At 39.4% G+C, this 17,755-nt stretch overlaps 2 protein-coding genes and 1 non-coding gene across 3 annotated transcripts; 1 reads left to right on the top strand and 2 right to left on the bottom strand.

Annotated features, from left to right (window-relative positions):
- Window positions 1–1,365: 1,365 nt before the first annotated feature.
- Window positions 1,366–2,953, bottom strand: LOC147921582 (uncharacterized). The gene is made up of 6 exons (XM_087497747.1): window positions 2,948–2,953; window positions 2,649–2,769; window positions 2,276–2,453; window positions 2,084–2,200; window positions 1,917–1,972; window positions 1,366–1,811 (listed from the first exon to the last, which is right to left on the bottom strand). The coding sequence occupies exons 1-6, from the start codon at window positions 2,951–2,953 to the stop codon at window positions 1,366–1,368; spliced, it is 924 nt and encodes a 307-aa protein (XP_087353873.1).
- A 4,429-nt stretch (window positions 2,954–7,382) lies between these two features.
- Window positions 7,383–7,493, top strand: LOC147921581 (small nucleolar RNA R71). Its single transcript, XR_015589943.1, has one exon. It is a non-coding gene; the product is annotated as a small nucleolar RNA R71 (small nucleolar RNA).
- A 6,417-nt stretch (window positions 7,494–13,910) lies between these two features.
- Window positions 13,911–15,877, bottom strand: LOC104760703 (allene oxide synthase, chloroplastic). Its single transcript, XM_010483669.3, has one exon. It carries the CDS (start codon window positions 15,600–15,602, stop codon window positions 14,052–14,054), a length of 1,551 nt encoding a protein of 516 aa, XP_010481971.2. The 5' UTR covers window positions 15,603–15,877; the 3' UTR covers window positions 13,911–14,051.
- Window positions 15,878–17,755: the final 1,878 nt, after the last annotated feature.

The following is a 17,755-nucleotide window of genomic DNA, read 5'->3' as shown; positions in this document are numbered from 1 at the left end:
GTGATTGAGTTATAATATTCTCGTTTCTTTAGTCTATTACCTCTCAACTACAAACTAGAATAAAATTATTTTTTACAGCACTATGTCCACTCGAGCACCCTTATTGCAGGATCTCCCCGACGATGTTTTCATAAAAATCGTGTCCCTTGCTGCAGAAGATGAATGGTGGTCACTTGGTTCTATTTTAAGGGCTGTTCGTAGGGGAAGAAATGCAGTATACAGTAAAGAAGTTCTGAAGACAGCTGCTATCTATTTCCTTTGTACTGATCCATCACAACTCAACACATCCAATGCCCCTCATGGTGGCCTCCAGATTGAAGGGTGGTACATGCCTTTCTTCGTCGAATGCTTTGACGCCGGCAACCCCATTGCCATCTACTACGAAATGCTAAGGGTTGTGGCTGAGGATAGAGATATCATGCGTGGGATTGATATTCTCAGTCGTATTGTACTGGCCGATGTTGATGCCACCATAGCATGTAGGATACTAAGTATTTGTCAAGGGAATGAGGTTGTGGCCGTCCATTACCTCCAGCTGTTTGATGCACATCATTATCCTCTGATGTCTTCGGGTACCATGGCAACCGGTGATGATTTTCTGTTTGAGTTATCTTGTTATAAGACGGCCTGGAAAAACTCATACACAACCTCCCTTCTCTATCCTGACAGCCTGTTACTCCCTTCACCCGTTTGTGCTTGGATGTGTGCTTTGGATTATGGTTTCCATTCTCTCCGCTATGGAGACTATGAAATCATGTGCAAAAACTGTTACCTTTAGGGTTTCCATTTCCAGTTTTACCTTATCAACTCGTGACTCTAAAATAAGTATTTTACATTTCTTCGGCTAGTATCTTTTTCTTGTATTAAAGGTCCCTTTTTTGTTTAACTATATATGTTCTATGTATCCACCTTTTATGCTTCCACATTTTAGTATATATTCTCACTTTGAGACTCAGATATAATAAAGTGACGACCGAGTTATAATTTTACGGAAAAACGAAAGGTCACGTCGATTCATGTGATGGCTGAGTTATAGTGAATAACGGCTGAGTTATCAAAATGAAAAATCTATAATGGCTGAGTTATCAAAAGAAAGGTCTCGTCTATTATTAGGTTAACTTATGGTTTCCCGCCAAAATATTGCTTAACGGCTGAGTTATAGCTTTACGGGAAAATGAAAGATCTCGTTGATGGCTGGGTTATAGTAAGTAATGGCTTAGTTATCACAAGAAACAATCTGAAAGTATATAGCTGATATATATGACTTGACGGTTGAGTTATCAAAAGGAACAATCTGCAAGAAAACGATTGGTTTATATGACTTGACGGCTTAGTTATTACACAAAATAAAACAAATCTCCCTAACTACATCCGACAATTTTTCACATTGTGCCCAACTTGCTTACATCGCGAACTTGCGTGTTGCTTCCTAGGACGTTTTTTTCCAATGGCCACTTCCAAAGATGATTTAATCCTACGCTTCTTGGGTCTTCCTTGCGGGTTCACAACAATCGGAGGCAAGCACGGTTGAATATCCACAGCAACAGGAACCGGGACTGATTCATTTGGAGGCATGATTGAACCACCCCATCCGTTAACCAAATCGACACTCATAAATTTCGGATCGCACAGGGATATACGAGACACATCCTTATGCTCTACAGCTGCGATTGCGTTGATGCATGGTATTTTCTCATGATCGAAACGACGACATGTGCATTTTTTTAGTTCCAAATTTACAACCTGCAAAGATGTTCCATATGTAAGTTGCACACGTACAGCATCAATCGTTTGTACCTGCATCGTTATGGCTGATATATGAAACAATTAGAGCTGAGATACGGAAACTATTATGGCTGAGTTATCAGCATTGACGACTGACTTATGTAAACTTACCTGTAACAGTTTCTCAACACCTCGAGTGAGCGTTGTTAGCTGTGATTGCGCATTCTCTCTCCATTCAGAACACCATCTAGTCATCATATTCTGTATCGATTCTAGCAGTCGAACTATGGGAAGACTTCTAGCATTTGACAGTGCTTTGTTCATTGATTCGACAATATTCGTTGTCATTAAATTGTACCTTTCACCCGGGAAATGAACACGCGCCCACATTCGGACACCAGCTCTTTGGAGGTATGCATGTAGTTCGGGATGAACTACTTCAATCTCATTCAAAGCCTCATTAAAATCAGACAGCCTAAAACACCTTGCCGCTTTTTTCACCAGAGGGAACAAATGCTTTCCTTTGAACTTCACCAAAATGTTCTTATACAGATGGTAAGTGCAAATTCCACAGGAAGCCAACGGATACACTTCACCAATCGCTTTCCCTATTGACTTATGTCTGTCGGAGATTATCACAAGATCCTTTTCGTCAGGAATGGCATTTTTGAGTTGTGTAAAAAACCAACGCCAAGACTCATCATTTTCAGTGTCAACAATAGCGAAAGCTATTGGGAAAATTTGAAAGTTACCATCCTGAGGTAGGGCTGTTAGAAGCGTCCCTTTGTAACTACCATGGAGAAACGTACCGTCGACAACAATAACTTTGCGCATGAAAGCAAACCCATCAACACTCGCACCAAAAGCAATAAAAACATATTTGAACCTTTCTTCATCATCTATTTGGAGACACGTGATTGTACCTGGATTTTCCCTTCTTACCATGTATAGGTAAGAAGGCAATTCGCTAAAACTTTCCTCAGGAGTTCCCTGATCGATCTCCCTTGCAAACCGCAGCAACCGATATGCCTTCCAATAACCCATCTGTCGACACCAACAAATTAATAAATCAGCCATAAAATATAAATAACTCAATCAATACATTCATATAAGTCAGCTGTAGAGAATAAAAAAACCAGCCATAATAAGTAAATAACTCAGTCAAGACATTCATATCAATCAGCCTTATAAATCATTAAGTCAACCAAGACAGAGTAATTACCTTCATGCTAAATTGCTTGTTGAAAATGACTCCGACACTTTAGGTTTAACTTCTGGACCAAGATCACCAAGATAGTCCCTATAAAGACCTGCCAATAGACCAGATATTGCTTGACGGGATCGATTAGAACATTCCGTCACAGAACATGAGTGTTCTGAATCGTATAAACGAACATGAAAATCCGGCTCATCCCCTTTTCTAGATGCACGAACTCTCCAAAGGCATCCTTCAACCCAACACCGCGCAACCAGCATTCTTGGATTTGATACTGGTAAAACACTACAAACAGTATAAAACAAGCAATAGAAAAGAGATGTCAGGCTTAGATCAGCCATGGTCATGCACTCACCTCTTTTGCAGAAAGATTTGACCTAAAAACGATGAATCCAACAACTTAGGAAGCTTCTCCTTCGTCCCTAGCAACAACACTCCCTTCCACAGCAACAGATCTCATCAAATCAGCCAAGAAAAGCCCAAAAACCACCAAAATCTCAAGCGTTCTATCTAGAAACGGCGGCCAAACAACCAACCGACGACTTAGGTCGATTTTTCCCTTAAATACTCGGTTTGGATTCCACTTAAACCAAACTGACCCAAATCGACAATTTAATTCAATCCGGTCAAACCAGAAATAGCTGGTGTCAATCGACATTCCCCCTGGTGATGATCGACACCTACCTCCAAACCACACTTTTTGGTTCGCGGATGTTAAAATTCTCCTCCACCAACAAAGATTACTTCTCGAATCCTGCAACACGTCCACTAACCGGACTAAACATTGTTAGGCAAGGTTTACCATGCAACTGTTGCAACAGCCAGCACACTTCCGACTGAAACCTCGAGGTCTCCCTCTAGTCAATATACTCATATCCTAGACGTTATTTGCTCACAATCCAGTGCTTCTCCCGTCTACGGTCGCAACCAAAAATCATGTAGGCTCGCCATCAGGCTAACCTCCTCAAGCTTCTCCATCCAGGAAGTCACTCTCACCCACTCCCCCTGATCGTAGTTCGCAACCTTCAAGACATACCGGCTCACTGCCGAGCCGCGGCCCATAACTACAGTATCCAGGGAATCTCCAAAATCCCATTTTTTGGGTCATCACCCTAATGCGTGCTCTCGGATCGTTATCTGAAGCAAACATACCACTCCCACTTTTTGGCCACAAAGTCCATCTAGCTATTGGTATCACATAAGTTTGGCCCTCACGGCCTTGATCAAACAAGTCTGATGCCAACGAGTATCTCCCGACTAGATCTATCTCAACACTTTCTATTTCTGGAAACTTCCATTTTTAGAAACTTCTATTTTTAGAAACTCTCCACTATTAGTAATGCGTCTCACGAAAACTCATATCCCAAACACCACCTCATCTTGGTACTTAGTCACACAACCAATTACCCTAAGCAACCAAATATCGAGAGAGATGGGTTGGAATACTTCATTCCTGCTCCAGCCACGAACTACAAGTAGGACCAAGCTAGACAAGCTCAAGTTGTGGCCTGCTTCTCTTATTGAATTCTCAATTTTTATATAAAAATACATGCCTTTCATTTTATTGACGAGATAACTACTTCTTGAACCTTGCCTTCATCCTCGCCTATGGCTCTCATGTCTGCTCCTCTACTCCACCAAAGTCCCATAAGACTCTCATCAAAGGAAACTTCTTCCTTCGAAGTTCCTTGACTCTCCTCTCGCGCACCCTCAACGGTCTTGCCTCTAAAGTCATGTTAGGCTGAAGATCCTCAGGAATCTTAGCCAACAACCGATCACCCTCATGAAGACACTTCCTCAGCATCAACACGTCAAACACCTTGTGGAACGCACACATAACATCAGGCAACTCCAGCCTATATGCCACTGGTCCCACCCGCTTAATCACTCAGAACAGACCCATGTACCTCGAACTCAACTTAGTCTCTCTCAATGACCTGTTCGGACCCTGAAACATGGCTATCTTGAGGTACACTCTGTCACCCACTTGAAACTCAAGATCCTTCCTTCTCTTATTAGCATAACTCTTTTGCTGATCCTGAGCTTCCTTCATATTCAACTTCAGAACACGGATCTTCTCTGAGGTCTCCTGAACAAATTCGGCACCATAAATGTTCCTCTCCCTCACCTGGGTCCAACATAATGGTGTACGACATGGCCTCCCATACAACGCCTCATAAGGAACCATCCCAATACTAGCTTGGTAGTTGTTGTTGTAAGCAAACTCCACCAAGCTCAAATGATATGCCCATTGACCACCCCAATCCAACACACACATTCTCAGTAGATCCTCTAAAGTCTGGATCGTCCTCTCCGATTGACCGTTCTTATGAGGATGATAGGTTGTACTCATATGCACCTTTGTGCCCATCTCTGCCTGAAATGCCCTCCAGAACACCGAAGTGAACTTTGAATCTCTATCAGACATAATACTAGCAGGCACACCATGCAATCAGACTATCTCCCTCACATACTTTCTAGCCAAAATTTCTGCTCCATCAGTTTTCTTGACGGCCAGAAAGTGTGCAGACTTAGTCAACCGGTCCACAATGACCCAAATCGCATCAAAAGTCTGCGACACTGGCAATCCTACCACGAAGTCCATCGTGATCATATCCCACATCGTGATCATATCCCACTAGCGCCTCCATATCATGCTCCTGAACCGAAGCCGCCCGCTTCCGGCTCAAGGCACCAGCAACAAGGTTAGCCTTACCAGGATGGTAAGGTATATCCAGATCATAGTCCGCTACAAACTCCATCCAACGCTTTTGCCTCAAATTCAGCTCAGGCTGAGTGAAGATGTACTTTAAGCTCTTATGATTTGTGAATACCTTCACCTTCCCGCCATAAAGATAGGACCTCCAAATCTTCACGGCAAAAACCACTACTGCTATCTCCAAATCATAGGTAGGGTAATTGGCCTCATGCTTCCGCAATTGCCGTGAAGAATAGGCTATAACCTTCCCCTGCTACATCAGACACATACCAAACCAAATCTGGAAGCATATGTGTACATAATGTAAGGCTCGTTCTGCTCTGGCAGTGCTAACATCGGCTTGGTAGTCAGCATCTTCTTGAGGCTTGCAAACTCGACTCACACTCGATTGACCACACAAATGGAACCTTCTTCCCTGTAAGCTTGGTCATCAGTTGTGCCATACTTGCAAAACCCGGAACGAATCTCCTATAGTAACCCGCCAACCCCTGGAAACTCCTTATCTCAGTGGCACTATGCGGCCTTGGCCACTCCCTGATGGCCTAAATCTTCTCTGGATCTACTGAAACTCCCTATGATGAGACAATGTGACCTAAGAACCCCATCTCCCGCTGCCAGAAATTTCCCTTACTCAACTTAGGAAACAACTTCTGCTCCCGTACCTTCTCCAGAACTGCTCTCAGATGTACTTCATACTCCTCAGGACTCTTAGAATATACCAAGATATCATCGATGAAAATGATAACATACACGTCTAAAAACTCCTGAAACATGTTGTTCATCAATCTCATAAGCGTTGCTGGCGCGTTCCTCAAACCGAACAGCATCACCACAAACTCGTAATGCCCATATCTCATCCTGAAGTCAGTCTTCCTCACATCTGCCTTATGTATCGGGATCTGATGGTAACCTGATGCCAAGTCAATCTTGGAGAACCAAGTAGCACCCCTCAGCTGATCCAACAACTCATCAATCCGCATGAGAGGTTACTTGTTTTTTACAGCGACTCGGTTCAAACCCCGATAATCTTTACCCAAGCGGAAACTTCTGTCATTTTTCTTGACAAACAACACCGAAAGCAAAAACATAACTTATGAGCATCGAAGTAATGATGTTTTGAAAAAAATAAGAACACAGAAGAGAGAGTAATATTGGTAATTACCATCATAGTTATTAGCAAAGAAAACGTAGCCATAGCCAAAAGAAACATAGGTCCCAAGATCCCTGCAGATATGACTACGGACAACATGAGCCGTCTTGTAAAACTAATCGAAGAGATCTTCATCCCTCATGTTCCTTTCAAGATTCTAAACGGATAGTGAATTTAACCACATATCTTTCCATCTTTCAAACATATAATCCCAACCCCAATATTCCATCTTGGCATGTAGATCACTATAGACGTCATAAACCTTAGTTTTCATAGCCTTCATTTGTATAGCAAGCTTAATAGCTCTTTTTCCTTGCCCTTCAAGAAGTTGTCTAAGGAGGGTGTTAGTGTCATCTCCTTGAGGTGGAGGATTTTTCAGCTCATCACTCTCCCTTGAAGAACTCCCATAACCTTCACTGTAGCTACCATCAATTTGAGCTAGATTCTCAACAAGTAACTCTCCTTGTTCCACTGTAAGGTTTGCATAACTCTCTTTGCTAGCCATGTCCAATGACAATTTTAGCTCCTTATTCACTCCACAATACAAAATACTAAAGATAGCTTCCTTGGTGAATCTATGATGAGGGCAATCTCGAGTTTAATTGTTTAGCCATTCCCATACTTTATGAAAACTTTCATAGATTCTTTGCTCAATCCCCACCATGACATTTCTCATTTGGACTGTTTTGATGATTCAGAACCAGTCTGCAGTCCCTCAAAGGAAATGACTGATGATTCAGAACCAGTATGCAGTCCCTCAAAGATCTTACTCAATTTTCAATAACTTTGATTAAGAACACTGAAGTTAAATCCCAAGTAAAGGTCTTCATACGAGTGGATCTTTGAGGGACTGCAGACTGGTTCTGAATCATCAATCATTTTCTTTGCATTCAAATGTGTGTCTTTTATTATATTAATCTGAAATGGTTCCAAAGACACTATAGAACCTCTGAAATGCAAAAAAAAACTCACTTGGACAGTAAATAAAACAAAACACAATTAAAATACTAATGAAACAAAGTATAATGGAACATAACAACCATCAAAAAACAGTAAATATAGAGTATATCAAGGATAACTTCTGTGTTACAAAAAAAAAGTTAAATCACTAAAAAATGAGTTATATACAACCTGATTATCATCCATGAATGACAACGATGGGATATAAAAAATACATTGCATGTTAACAAAAAAAAAAGATACATTTCATTTTTATTTTAAGATTTGATATTGTAAAATTATATTTTAAAAATAGATAATTGTGATATATGTATATCTTATTCTTGATAAATTTTTATTTTTCAATTATTTTTTGTTGTTGTATACTAGTATACTACTCAATTTTAATGAATCTTTCATTATACAATGGCTGACAAATTTATGTTTTTTCATTTTAGTTAAATTTTCTTTAAAAAATAATCATATATTATTATTAAGAGATTAATATACTTATAGTTATATAATATATTTGAAAGACCAAATGTTAAAATATTAGATTATTTTGTTTATGAAATTGTATATATCTGAATTAAATTGATTACACAATTACAAATAATAGTTACAATTGAATTAATGTAATTAGAAAAAAAACAATTGAGATAAATTATTTATGTTCAACTCACTTCAATTAAGTTAGGGCATATATTGCAAAAAAAACATCCCAATATTATATTCAGTTAGTCTTAATTATCTTATCACAAATAAAGATAAGATAAGAAATTTCCATTGAAATGAGTGTTTTTTGTTTGTCCACCACTCATTGAAGTGAGTTAAACATAAACTATTATACGATTTAGACGAACCCATAGCTAATGGACTGGCTTGAGCTAAAGTGATACTTCAGTTGGCTGAGTATGAGAGATAACTAAAGGAGTTCGAATTCCAGACGGATATGTTCAGAGCTTGGATCATTTTTTGTTGGATTTGTAAACATATGAAATGTTAGCATGAAGTGTCTAACATTCTAAAGTATGATCTGATGACTTGAGGTCACAAAATATCATAACTGGATGAGCATTCAAAGCTTTACCTTGACATACCATGAAAAAAATGATGAGCATTACGGAAAGGCTGTCTACGTGAAGGTCATGATAATCATTGGTTTGGGAAGTTTGGGATTGTGAACCTTGACAGAAGAATTCGAAACACTTGCCTGGCTAGAATCACAATTCCAAACTTCAGTGCATGCTCGAGCTATGGTTTTGAAGATACTCTACTTGGGACTATAGTCGCTATACTTGGGTTCACTCTTAGGGGTCAACCCATTCATTCACCTCTCCTATTAAACATAAACCAAAGTATCATCCGATCAAAAAATTAGTTGTATTTCCACCCGTCAATAAATCTTCACAGTTTAAAACTAAGTACAGAGTAGTAATCATAAACTGGTAGAATAAGGCAATAATTTTTGCGAGAAATAACAATTTTGTTCAAATCTCTAAAACTAATAAAGTATACAAAAAATCTACAATCAAACCATGTGAAGTGCTAAAACATACACATGCCCAGTGAAAAGTGTGTATTTGCACTAGATCCACAATATTTTTTGGCCAACTTTTGTTACATTTTAGGGCTTACATATAGTGTGGGATAACCAATGATGATGAAGGAATATAAATCTAGAGGGTATCATGTTAACAACTGATCATTACACCTAGAGGAAAGTGATTTAAATATACAAAATGTCTCCTAATGTGTAATGATGATAGTGGAACATTGGTATGATATGCATTCTATTGAAGTGTTGATTTGAATATGGTCCCTTACTCCCATCCAACTTGTTGTGAATTTTTACTTCATATGGGCTTATTTGGTCTGAACCATGAACTGGGCCCATACTGGTGTGAAGCCCATACAGGATCCGGGTTGTGTGGTCTGCAAGGATAAACCGACATAAGCTCTAGGGTTTCACTATATAAGGGAAGCTAGGGTTGAGGAAACAAGACAGGGAGTAATCACAAAGGCACAGAAGAAGCTGGTGGTACCTTTGTGGCGGCTGTAGGGCACAGCGCAGAGCACTGTGCAGGGACAGATGCAGAGACGCAGGACGCAGTGCAGAGAGCATGGGCAGGGCATTGTACATGGAGCTTGAAGCTGTGCGCAGAACCATAATAAAGGAGCAGAAGCTTGGCTGGGGTCGAAAGGCTGAGAGCCGGACATAACCTTGTCTAGGTTTAAGGTGTCTTCAGGACACTCTCATGAGAGACGAAGGTGGAGCTGCTTCTTTGGGGTGCTGGAGGTGTTTCTGGGTTATACATGGAGGGGAGAGCCAAACCAGAGACAGAGAGAAGGGAAGAAGAAACGCTAGATACTCTATGTTTTCTTCTTCTGGTTTCCTTATAGTTGCTCTCTAAGCTTTGTATATGAAACACTATGTAAAACCTTGAGTAATTGATAGTGGATATTTGTGGGAGAAGGTTACCACACGAGATGTACCCTATGCTGAGGGGAACTCGTTAAATCTCTGTGTTATGTTTATGTTATGCATATTGATCTGTGAAGTAGAAGAGGAATAGGGGCAGAGTCGCAGTATGCGGTTCACTACATAGGTGAATAGGAGTCTGTGATTCTCAACAAGTGGTATCAGAGCTTGGGCTCAAGAATTCACAGACTCAGGCATAACGTTGTAAGCATAGAAGAAGGATCCGAAGACTGTTGCAGAAGACTCATGATCTTGAAGGTGTTCTTGATCGAAGGTTAAATCAATTATGGGGTTGGTTTAAGGTGGAGTTATCTACAATGTTTGATTCAGGTTCATGCATGGATGTGTGAAGGTGATTTGCACATGGCTGTGAAGAGGGAATCAAATCATCATCCAAAAGGCTCAAACTTGTCAAAACAACAATTCAGTTTCCGCTGCGATCACAAGGTAAATGTGATGTTCTGTTATGAAGCTTCTGAATACTCAAAACTGTTTCAGTTTAGGAAATCTAGACACTAGGAGAACAAAAGGATTTAGACGTCTTCAACTATTGAAAAATCAGTTTTTTTTTTGTTGTTGAAAGTCTGTGTAGTGGTGTTCAGGAATTGGTTGAAGGTACAACTATAAGAGTCACGGATTTACTAAGGGACGCCTTTAGAGGTGAATCTGTGTGTAAGAGGGTTGTTAGGTCAACAGGTTGTGTCGAAGATTCAGATGAGTATGAAGGTGGACCACGCAATTCATGTTGTAGTGGTCAGAATTGAGAGGTATTGGGTGAATGGCTAAGTCTCAGGAATGGATCAGGTGTTCAGAGATTTACAAGGACTACAATCTAGGTAGGTTTACAGTGAATGAGAATGCATAAGAGTACCAAGAGTCGAAGTTGCAGTCAGTGACATTTTTCTTTGTCAAGATGGAGTTTGCTCTACAAGGTGACTTAAAATCTCTAGAAGAATTTTGTTGACGTTGCAGGAATGTGCAAGAGTTTGCAAGTATGTGCAAGAATCTACAAGGTTGGCGCAAGGTGACTGGGGTTAGGTTTTGCATTGAGAAGGGAATCAGAACTGAAAAGTTTTGGTTCGTCTGTTTGCATCTACAGAGATGATATGGTGGATGAATCTTCTGAAGGTATCACTTGCAGGAAGTTTAAGTGTTTTTAAATGACACTTAATAAGGAAGCATGTGAGTATAAGGGGAAGATCAAGTAGATCTCTGGTGGTTAAAGATGCATGTTTTGATAGACAAGACTAGCTGAAGATTAGTGGGTCTAGCAGCATCATTAAGTTTCTCAGGAGAGTCACTTACATGAAGGATAAGTGAGGGTTCATCAATGGTGAAGACATGTCAAGGTGGTACTGATGGATAGTGAGAAAAGGTACGATGCTGGTACCAAGGTTCTTCGTGGTAAGGTCTGCAAACGTGAAGAACTATTGCAGGATTATGTTAACAGTAGGTGTGGCTTCAGGGATTCTAGAGTGAAGCACTAAAGGCTGTTACAAGGAGACTAACAGAGGTTCAAAAGCTGTTGGTCGGGCATCTGTTTTAAAATGAGGTTGAACAGGAGGTTGTACTGTCATATCGTACAAGCTGGGTTCATAAGTCAGTTGGTTAAACAGATGGATGTAAACTCAATCTCAGGAGTAATGCATTGGGTTGAGATTGTTTTACAAGATGAATCAGGGATTGTTTCAGGTTTAAAGCATATATGATTCATGTATTCTGCATGGGATTCAAGAGAGTTTGGTTCAAGCTCAGTGCACATGAGAGGAATCAAAGGTTGACCAAGTGAATCAGGTTGCAGACGGATACAGATGATATACAATCATGATAGCAGGTCTGTGGAGTTTATCAGAAACCATGGAAGAGGTTGTATGATTGTTGTAATCGTGTTCTAAGAGGTTCATATCTCAGGCTTTACTATTCTAAAGGTTCAAGATCAAAGGTCCACAAGCAAGTCCTGTGTTACCTGTGGGTGAATCAGAAGTTCTGATTCTAGGTGGAGCTGTTGTGAGAAACAGGAGAATCAAGTAAAGGTCTTCATAAGTGTTTCTAAGATCAGGAGAAACAAGGTTGAAGAAGATGATTTGTGTAAGGAGTTACACGAACTTGTTGGGACAGCTGAAGAGAATCGTAAGCTATTCATCGAAGCCGTCAAGAACAAGGGAGAAGTTGTATGGCTTCGCAGACTGAAATTTCAGAAAGTTCGAACAGAGGGACAATCATGATACAGTCTAAGGATTCGATAAGTGCTGGGAATTTCAGAGCAATGTCAAAGGATGAAATAGGAAGACACAAAGGAACATTAATGGTTGGTTGTGTTTTGTATTGATTATCAATGAATCAAGATTGTTAAGGGTTTCTTCAACGATGTCGGTTCAGTGGTCAGAGTTCGTCTACAAGTGTGATTACTGCCATCAGGAGAAGGAAGCTTGAGGGAGAATCGCGAATCTCTTGAAGTTGCTGAAGATGGAGTAGAAAATTCCTAAGGTGGATGAAGATGAAGATCATTGGAAGTTGCAGGTTCGACAGGAGAAGGCAAGATTTGTTTTCTTCTCAGGAAAGAATAAACAAATAGGGGATTTTGTGAGTTGGACCAAATGAAGCAAAAGGTGGAGATTGTTGTGAATGTTTGCTTCATATGGGCTTATTTGGTCGAAACCATGAACTGGGCCCATATTGGTGTGAAGTCCATACAGGATCCGGGTTGTGTGGTCTGCAAGGGTAAACCAACATAAGCTCTAGGGTTTCACTATATAAAAGAAGCTAGGGTTGAGGAAACAAGACAGGGAGTAATCACAAAGGCACAAAAGAAGCTGGTGGTACCTTGGTGGCGGCTGTAGGGCACAGCGCAAAGCGCTGTGCAGGGACAGATGCAGAGACGCAGGACGCAGTGCAGAGAGCATGCACAGGGCGTCGTACATGGAGCTTGAAGCTGTGCGCAGAACCATGATAAAGGAGCAGAAGCTTGGCTGGGGTCGAAAGGCTGAGAGCCGGACATAACCTTGTCTAGATGTCTTCAGGACACTCTCATGAGATATGAAGGTGGAGCTGCTTCTTTGGAGTTCTGGAGGTGTTTCTGGGTTATACATGGAGGGGAGAGCTGAACCAGAGACAGAGAGAAGGGAAGAAGAAAAGCTAGATACTCTATGTTTTCTTCTTCTGGTTTCCTTGTAGTTGCTCTCTAAGCTTTGTATATAAAACACTATGTAAAACCTTGAGTGATTGATAGTAGATATTTGTGAGAAAAGGTTCCCACACGAGATGTACCCTATGCTGAAGGGAACTCGTTAAATCTCTGTGTTATGTTTATGTTATGCATATTGATCTGTGAAGTAGATAGGGGCAAAGTCACAGTATGCGATTCGCTACATAAGTGAATAGGAGTCTGCGATTCTCAACACAAGTTCTCTCCAAAGTGTATGTAATGTAGCGTCTTCTTTGTAATAAAGATACCTAGAATATCTCACATTTAGAGACACTCATGACCACATAGATAGGCTCCACTACCTCCACACAATAGAAGGCAACACTTGACGAAAGAGATAGAAAGCAAAACTCCAAAATTATCATCCCCATCTCTCGGCACAAAAGGCAAAAAAACATAAAATTGTATAGGATGATATTAAAACAACATTGTAAAAAAAATACATAGCAATATCACATTACAAAAAAACAGTACTGGCAAAAATAAACAGCACTTTATTAAATTCATACGAAGTACAAGAAAATAAGATGAACGGAGAAAAAAAAAAAAAAAAAATGATTGATTGATTACACACGTGCGAACATAGTGACAAATTACAATCTTACCCCATAGCTCCTAAAAGCTAGCTTTCCTTAACGACGAGAAATTAACGGAGCTACCTAACGCCGACTTACCAACCTCAATATCAAACGAATCATATCGCCGGAAAAGCTCAATCACGAACAACCTCGCCACCAAAACAACGAAATCCTTACCGGCGCACTGTTTATTCCCCACTGTGGGAGTCTCCGTCTCCGGTCCATTAGACCACAACACATGCCGCAAAAGCTTCTCTCCTTCCTCTCCGACAAATCTCTCCGGCACAAACTCATCCGCCCGATCAAAAATCTTGGGATCCTTCGTCGCCAACGGTTGGTAACCGTAGAGCATTTCACCGGCTTTCACTTTAAACGCCGCGTCGTGGCTCTCGATCACCATATCCCTCTTCGATCTAGCGTATTGAGCCGGAACCGGCGGTTCAAACCGGAGACATTCGTAAACCACTGATTTGGTTAACTCCATCTTCTCAATCGCACCCATCGTTAATTCTCCGCCGTTGGATTTAACCACAGATCGAATCTCCTCCGCTAACCGGATATGGACTTTTTGACCCGCCCGCCCGATCCGTTTAACCATATTCGGGAACAGTATCTTCATCCCACCCCACGTGTTGAAGCACGTGGCAAAGAGTAGGTTGTGTGTCGCTTCTTCTCGCGAGATACCCAAATTATCGGCTTCAACGAGAATTTCACCGGCTGATTCGTAGAAAAACTCGTAGAGTCTATTGTAATCAGATTTGACCAACGCTGGTGGTAAACTAAAGGTGTGGAGGAGAGGCTCTTCTATAACCCTTGGTAAACCAGCAGTGAGCAAAGGGTGAAGGTTGAACAAGACCCATTTAGTGATGAGACCCGGCGCATCGGCTTTAAGCTTTGTATCTGCGGGATTCGTCCCGTAGAAAGCTTTAGCCAAGAAATTAAAGGCGGCTGCATCACTGGAGCCGCCGAATTCGGCTTTTCCTTTAAGGGAAAGCTCTTTCTCAAGAGAATCGAATAGCTCCGAGTAAGTTGCTCGAAACTCCGGGAAGATCCGGTTTCGAGCTGACTTGAGGAGGAAGAAAAGAAGTGTTTTGAGCTTAGCGTGTTTAGGCTCCGACGGGTCAAGGTAAGAGAGGATACGGTAGCCGCCGGTAAGCTCAGTTGATGGCATGAAAGTACCGGTGAAGAGATCTTTCTTTTCGACTTTATCGACGTCGAATAAAACTTGGAAGCTTTTACCGTCGAGCAGAGCAACGACTTGTGGATTCTCGGCTATGAAAGCACCAGGTGGCATGTTGACTCTGTAGACGGTAGAGTTGTATTTACGGATGCGAGATTTGAAGAACTCTTCAGGTCCTTGGTTGTAAAAGTAATCCCAACGGTCACTGATTGGTCCAACGATTGGTAAACCGTAGCTTCCGGGTATGCTACGGATCGGGAGATCTTTAGATCCGGTTCGTGACTCTACGGCTAGATCTGATCCGGAGGCTCTGATCGGACGGGTCAGAACTCGAAATTTCAACGGCCTTGAACGAACGGTCTTTGGGTGAAGAGAGATTGGGAAAGGAGTTGAAACTGAGTAAGCCATCAGAAACAGTGGCGACTTGTTTTTCTTTTTTTCTTTCTTTTTTGGTTTCTTGACAGATATTTGTAAGTGATCAAGAATGGAAATAAATAATGTATTGAATGGTTTTATTGTTGTGTAGAAATAAAGACGACTTGGAATTTGTATTTATAATGGAAATAAACAAATGTGAAATGAAAAAATTGAGAATAGAAAGAAATAGTGAAAATGAAGAGTGCGTGGTCCGCGTGGAGAGAAGATTCCTTTTTGTGACCAAGAAGAGTGATGATGGAGATCTCTATTTGTAGAGAGTCTGACCACCGGCCGGCTCATTAGAAACGTGCTTTGAATCCATTTTATAAAAAGTTGGTACTATTTGTTTTTAGGACTTGTTGCTCTGTTTTACTTTTTATGTACTTAAGAGAATTGTTTAGCCTCAGGTTTTGGTTAATTTAATTCGACTGTTTTTTGTATTGATTTGATTTGATTCAATTAGACGTGAATTGCACGTAAGTATATCTATTAAGTCTTTCTATAAATGGAAGTAGTATCGAGATTTTTTGTAAAGCATTAGTTGTTTAAAATGATAGTTTAAACCTTATGAGAAATATAAAAAACTTTGTCATAGAAAGTTGGTAATATTTGTCAAATATTTTTAATGACTTGTTTGTTGCTTTGTTTTTGTATTTCTCAAATTTTAATTTATAAAAGCTGTCACTACTATTCTCAATTTTTTTTTTAATAGAGGGGTTGTTGCTCTTTTTGTACTTGCGAGATGTGGTTAGCCTCAGATTTAGATTAATTTGATTCGTTTGTTTATGTTTGCTTTGATTCGATTAGATCATGAATGTTACATTTAAGTATATCTATGAAGTCTTTTTTATAAATGGAAGAATTATTTTGAAGTTGACGAAAATATATATAATATTATTTGAAGAGTTCCAAAAGGTAGAGATATTGTATAGTCATTTCCTCCCATCATGTACTACTACTACTACCCATATTTTTTTTGGAGTTTGTTACGCTATTTTTATACTATCTTGAAATCGTGAAATCAATAATTTTGTGCAAACACGCACGTGCTTAAATGGAAGGTGTATATATTTTTTAGGAAATTTGGCTCAATAACCAATTTTGAGTTATTATAATAAAAACTAAAACGTCCCAAGCGTTTGTTTTGTATCCTAGCGTATTTTGTTGTATTTTTTTTTCGTTTTTTTTTTGCTATATATGTAAATATTTTGATGTATCCTTTGCGAATATAATCTCTCTTCTAAATTTTTCACATGGTACTCGATATTTTTGGATGAACATGATAGCTTGGGAAAAAAAAGGACTTAGGTCTTTGATATTTTTAAATTAGCTCTCCTAAATCCGAGATTCCTATTCAGCATTTGCTCTGATATACTTTTATGTTCCAAATACCCAGATCTGGTTTTGTTATACATGGGCTAATGGTGGACATCTAGTTAAATGAAATTACAAAGACATATATATCCGATGTTTTGAAAGACTTTATTGAAGAAAATGCTCAATAAGACACTTCATTTTATTATTTAATTTTCCAGATCAAAATAACAAAAAGGTGAAGAGTTCGATGTCTTTTGCTGTGGGACAAATATACATTTTGCAAGGATCCGGATGATGTGGGTCTGAATCGAGATATATTGAAAAACAGGAAATCTGGATATACTATATGCGTTCAGCTAATGATATAATTGATCTGAAAATAGGGAGATCTTCCCTAAAATTCAAAGATATTTCAGCTTGAAATCATATATCTTGTACTATTCATATATATTCTCAGTTTGTCTATACTAATATTTTTGCAGCAGTTTTTGTTCAAAAATACTTTTTGGAAAGTTTTTGCATTTAATATCATTTAATGTTTATATTCATATCCAAACAAGTTTAATTTATTCTCTCTACTTTCCTTATAACCAAACAGAATTAAAATATTTTAAATATCTATATATATAATATTAAATAATTAATATAGATATTTAGAAGATTTATTCCATATTAAAAATATATTCTCCTATCATCTTTTTTTATTTTAAATTTTAAATGTAGTTAATCATCATGTAATACATAAATTTAATAAAATATGTATTTTTCCCTGTTTTTATTGTGATTTGATTTTTTTTAAACGAACATATATTACTCAATTAATATAA

This window comes from Camelina sativa, chromosome 18 (assembly GCF_030686135.1).
Source record: "Camelina sativa cultivar CO46 ecotype springtype chromosome 18, ASM3068613v1".
Taxonomy (NCBI): Eukaryota; Viridiplantae; Streptophyta; class Magnoliopsida; order Brassicales; family Brassicaceae; genus Camelina; species Camelina sativa.
The sequence above is the reverse complement of the archived record's forward strand: the minus strand, read 5'-3'. Positions and strand labels throughout refer to the sequence as shown.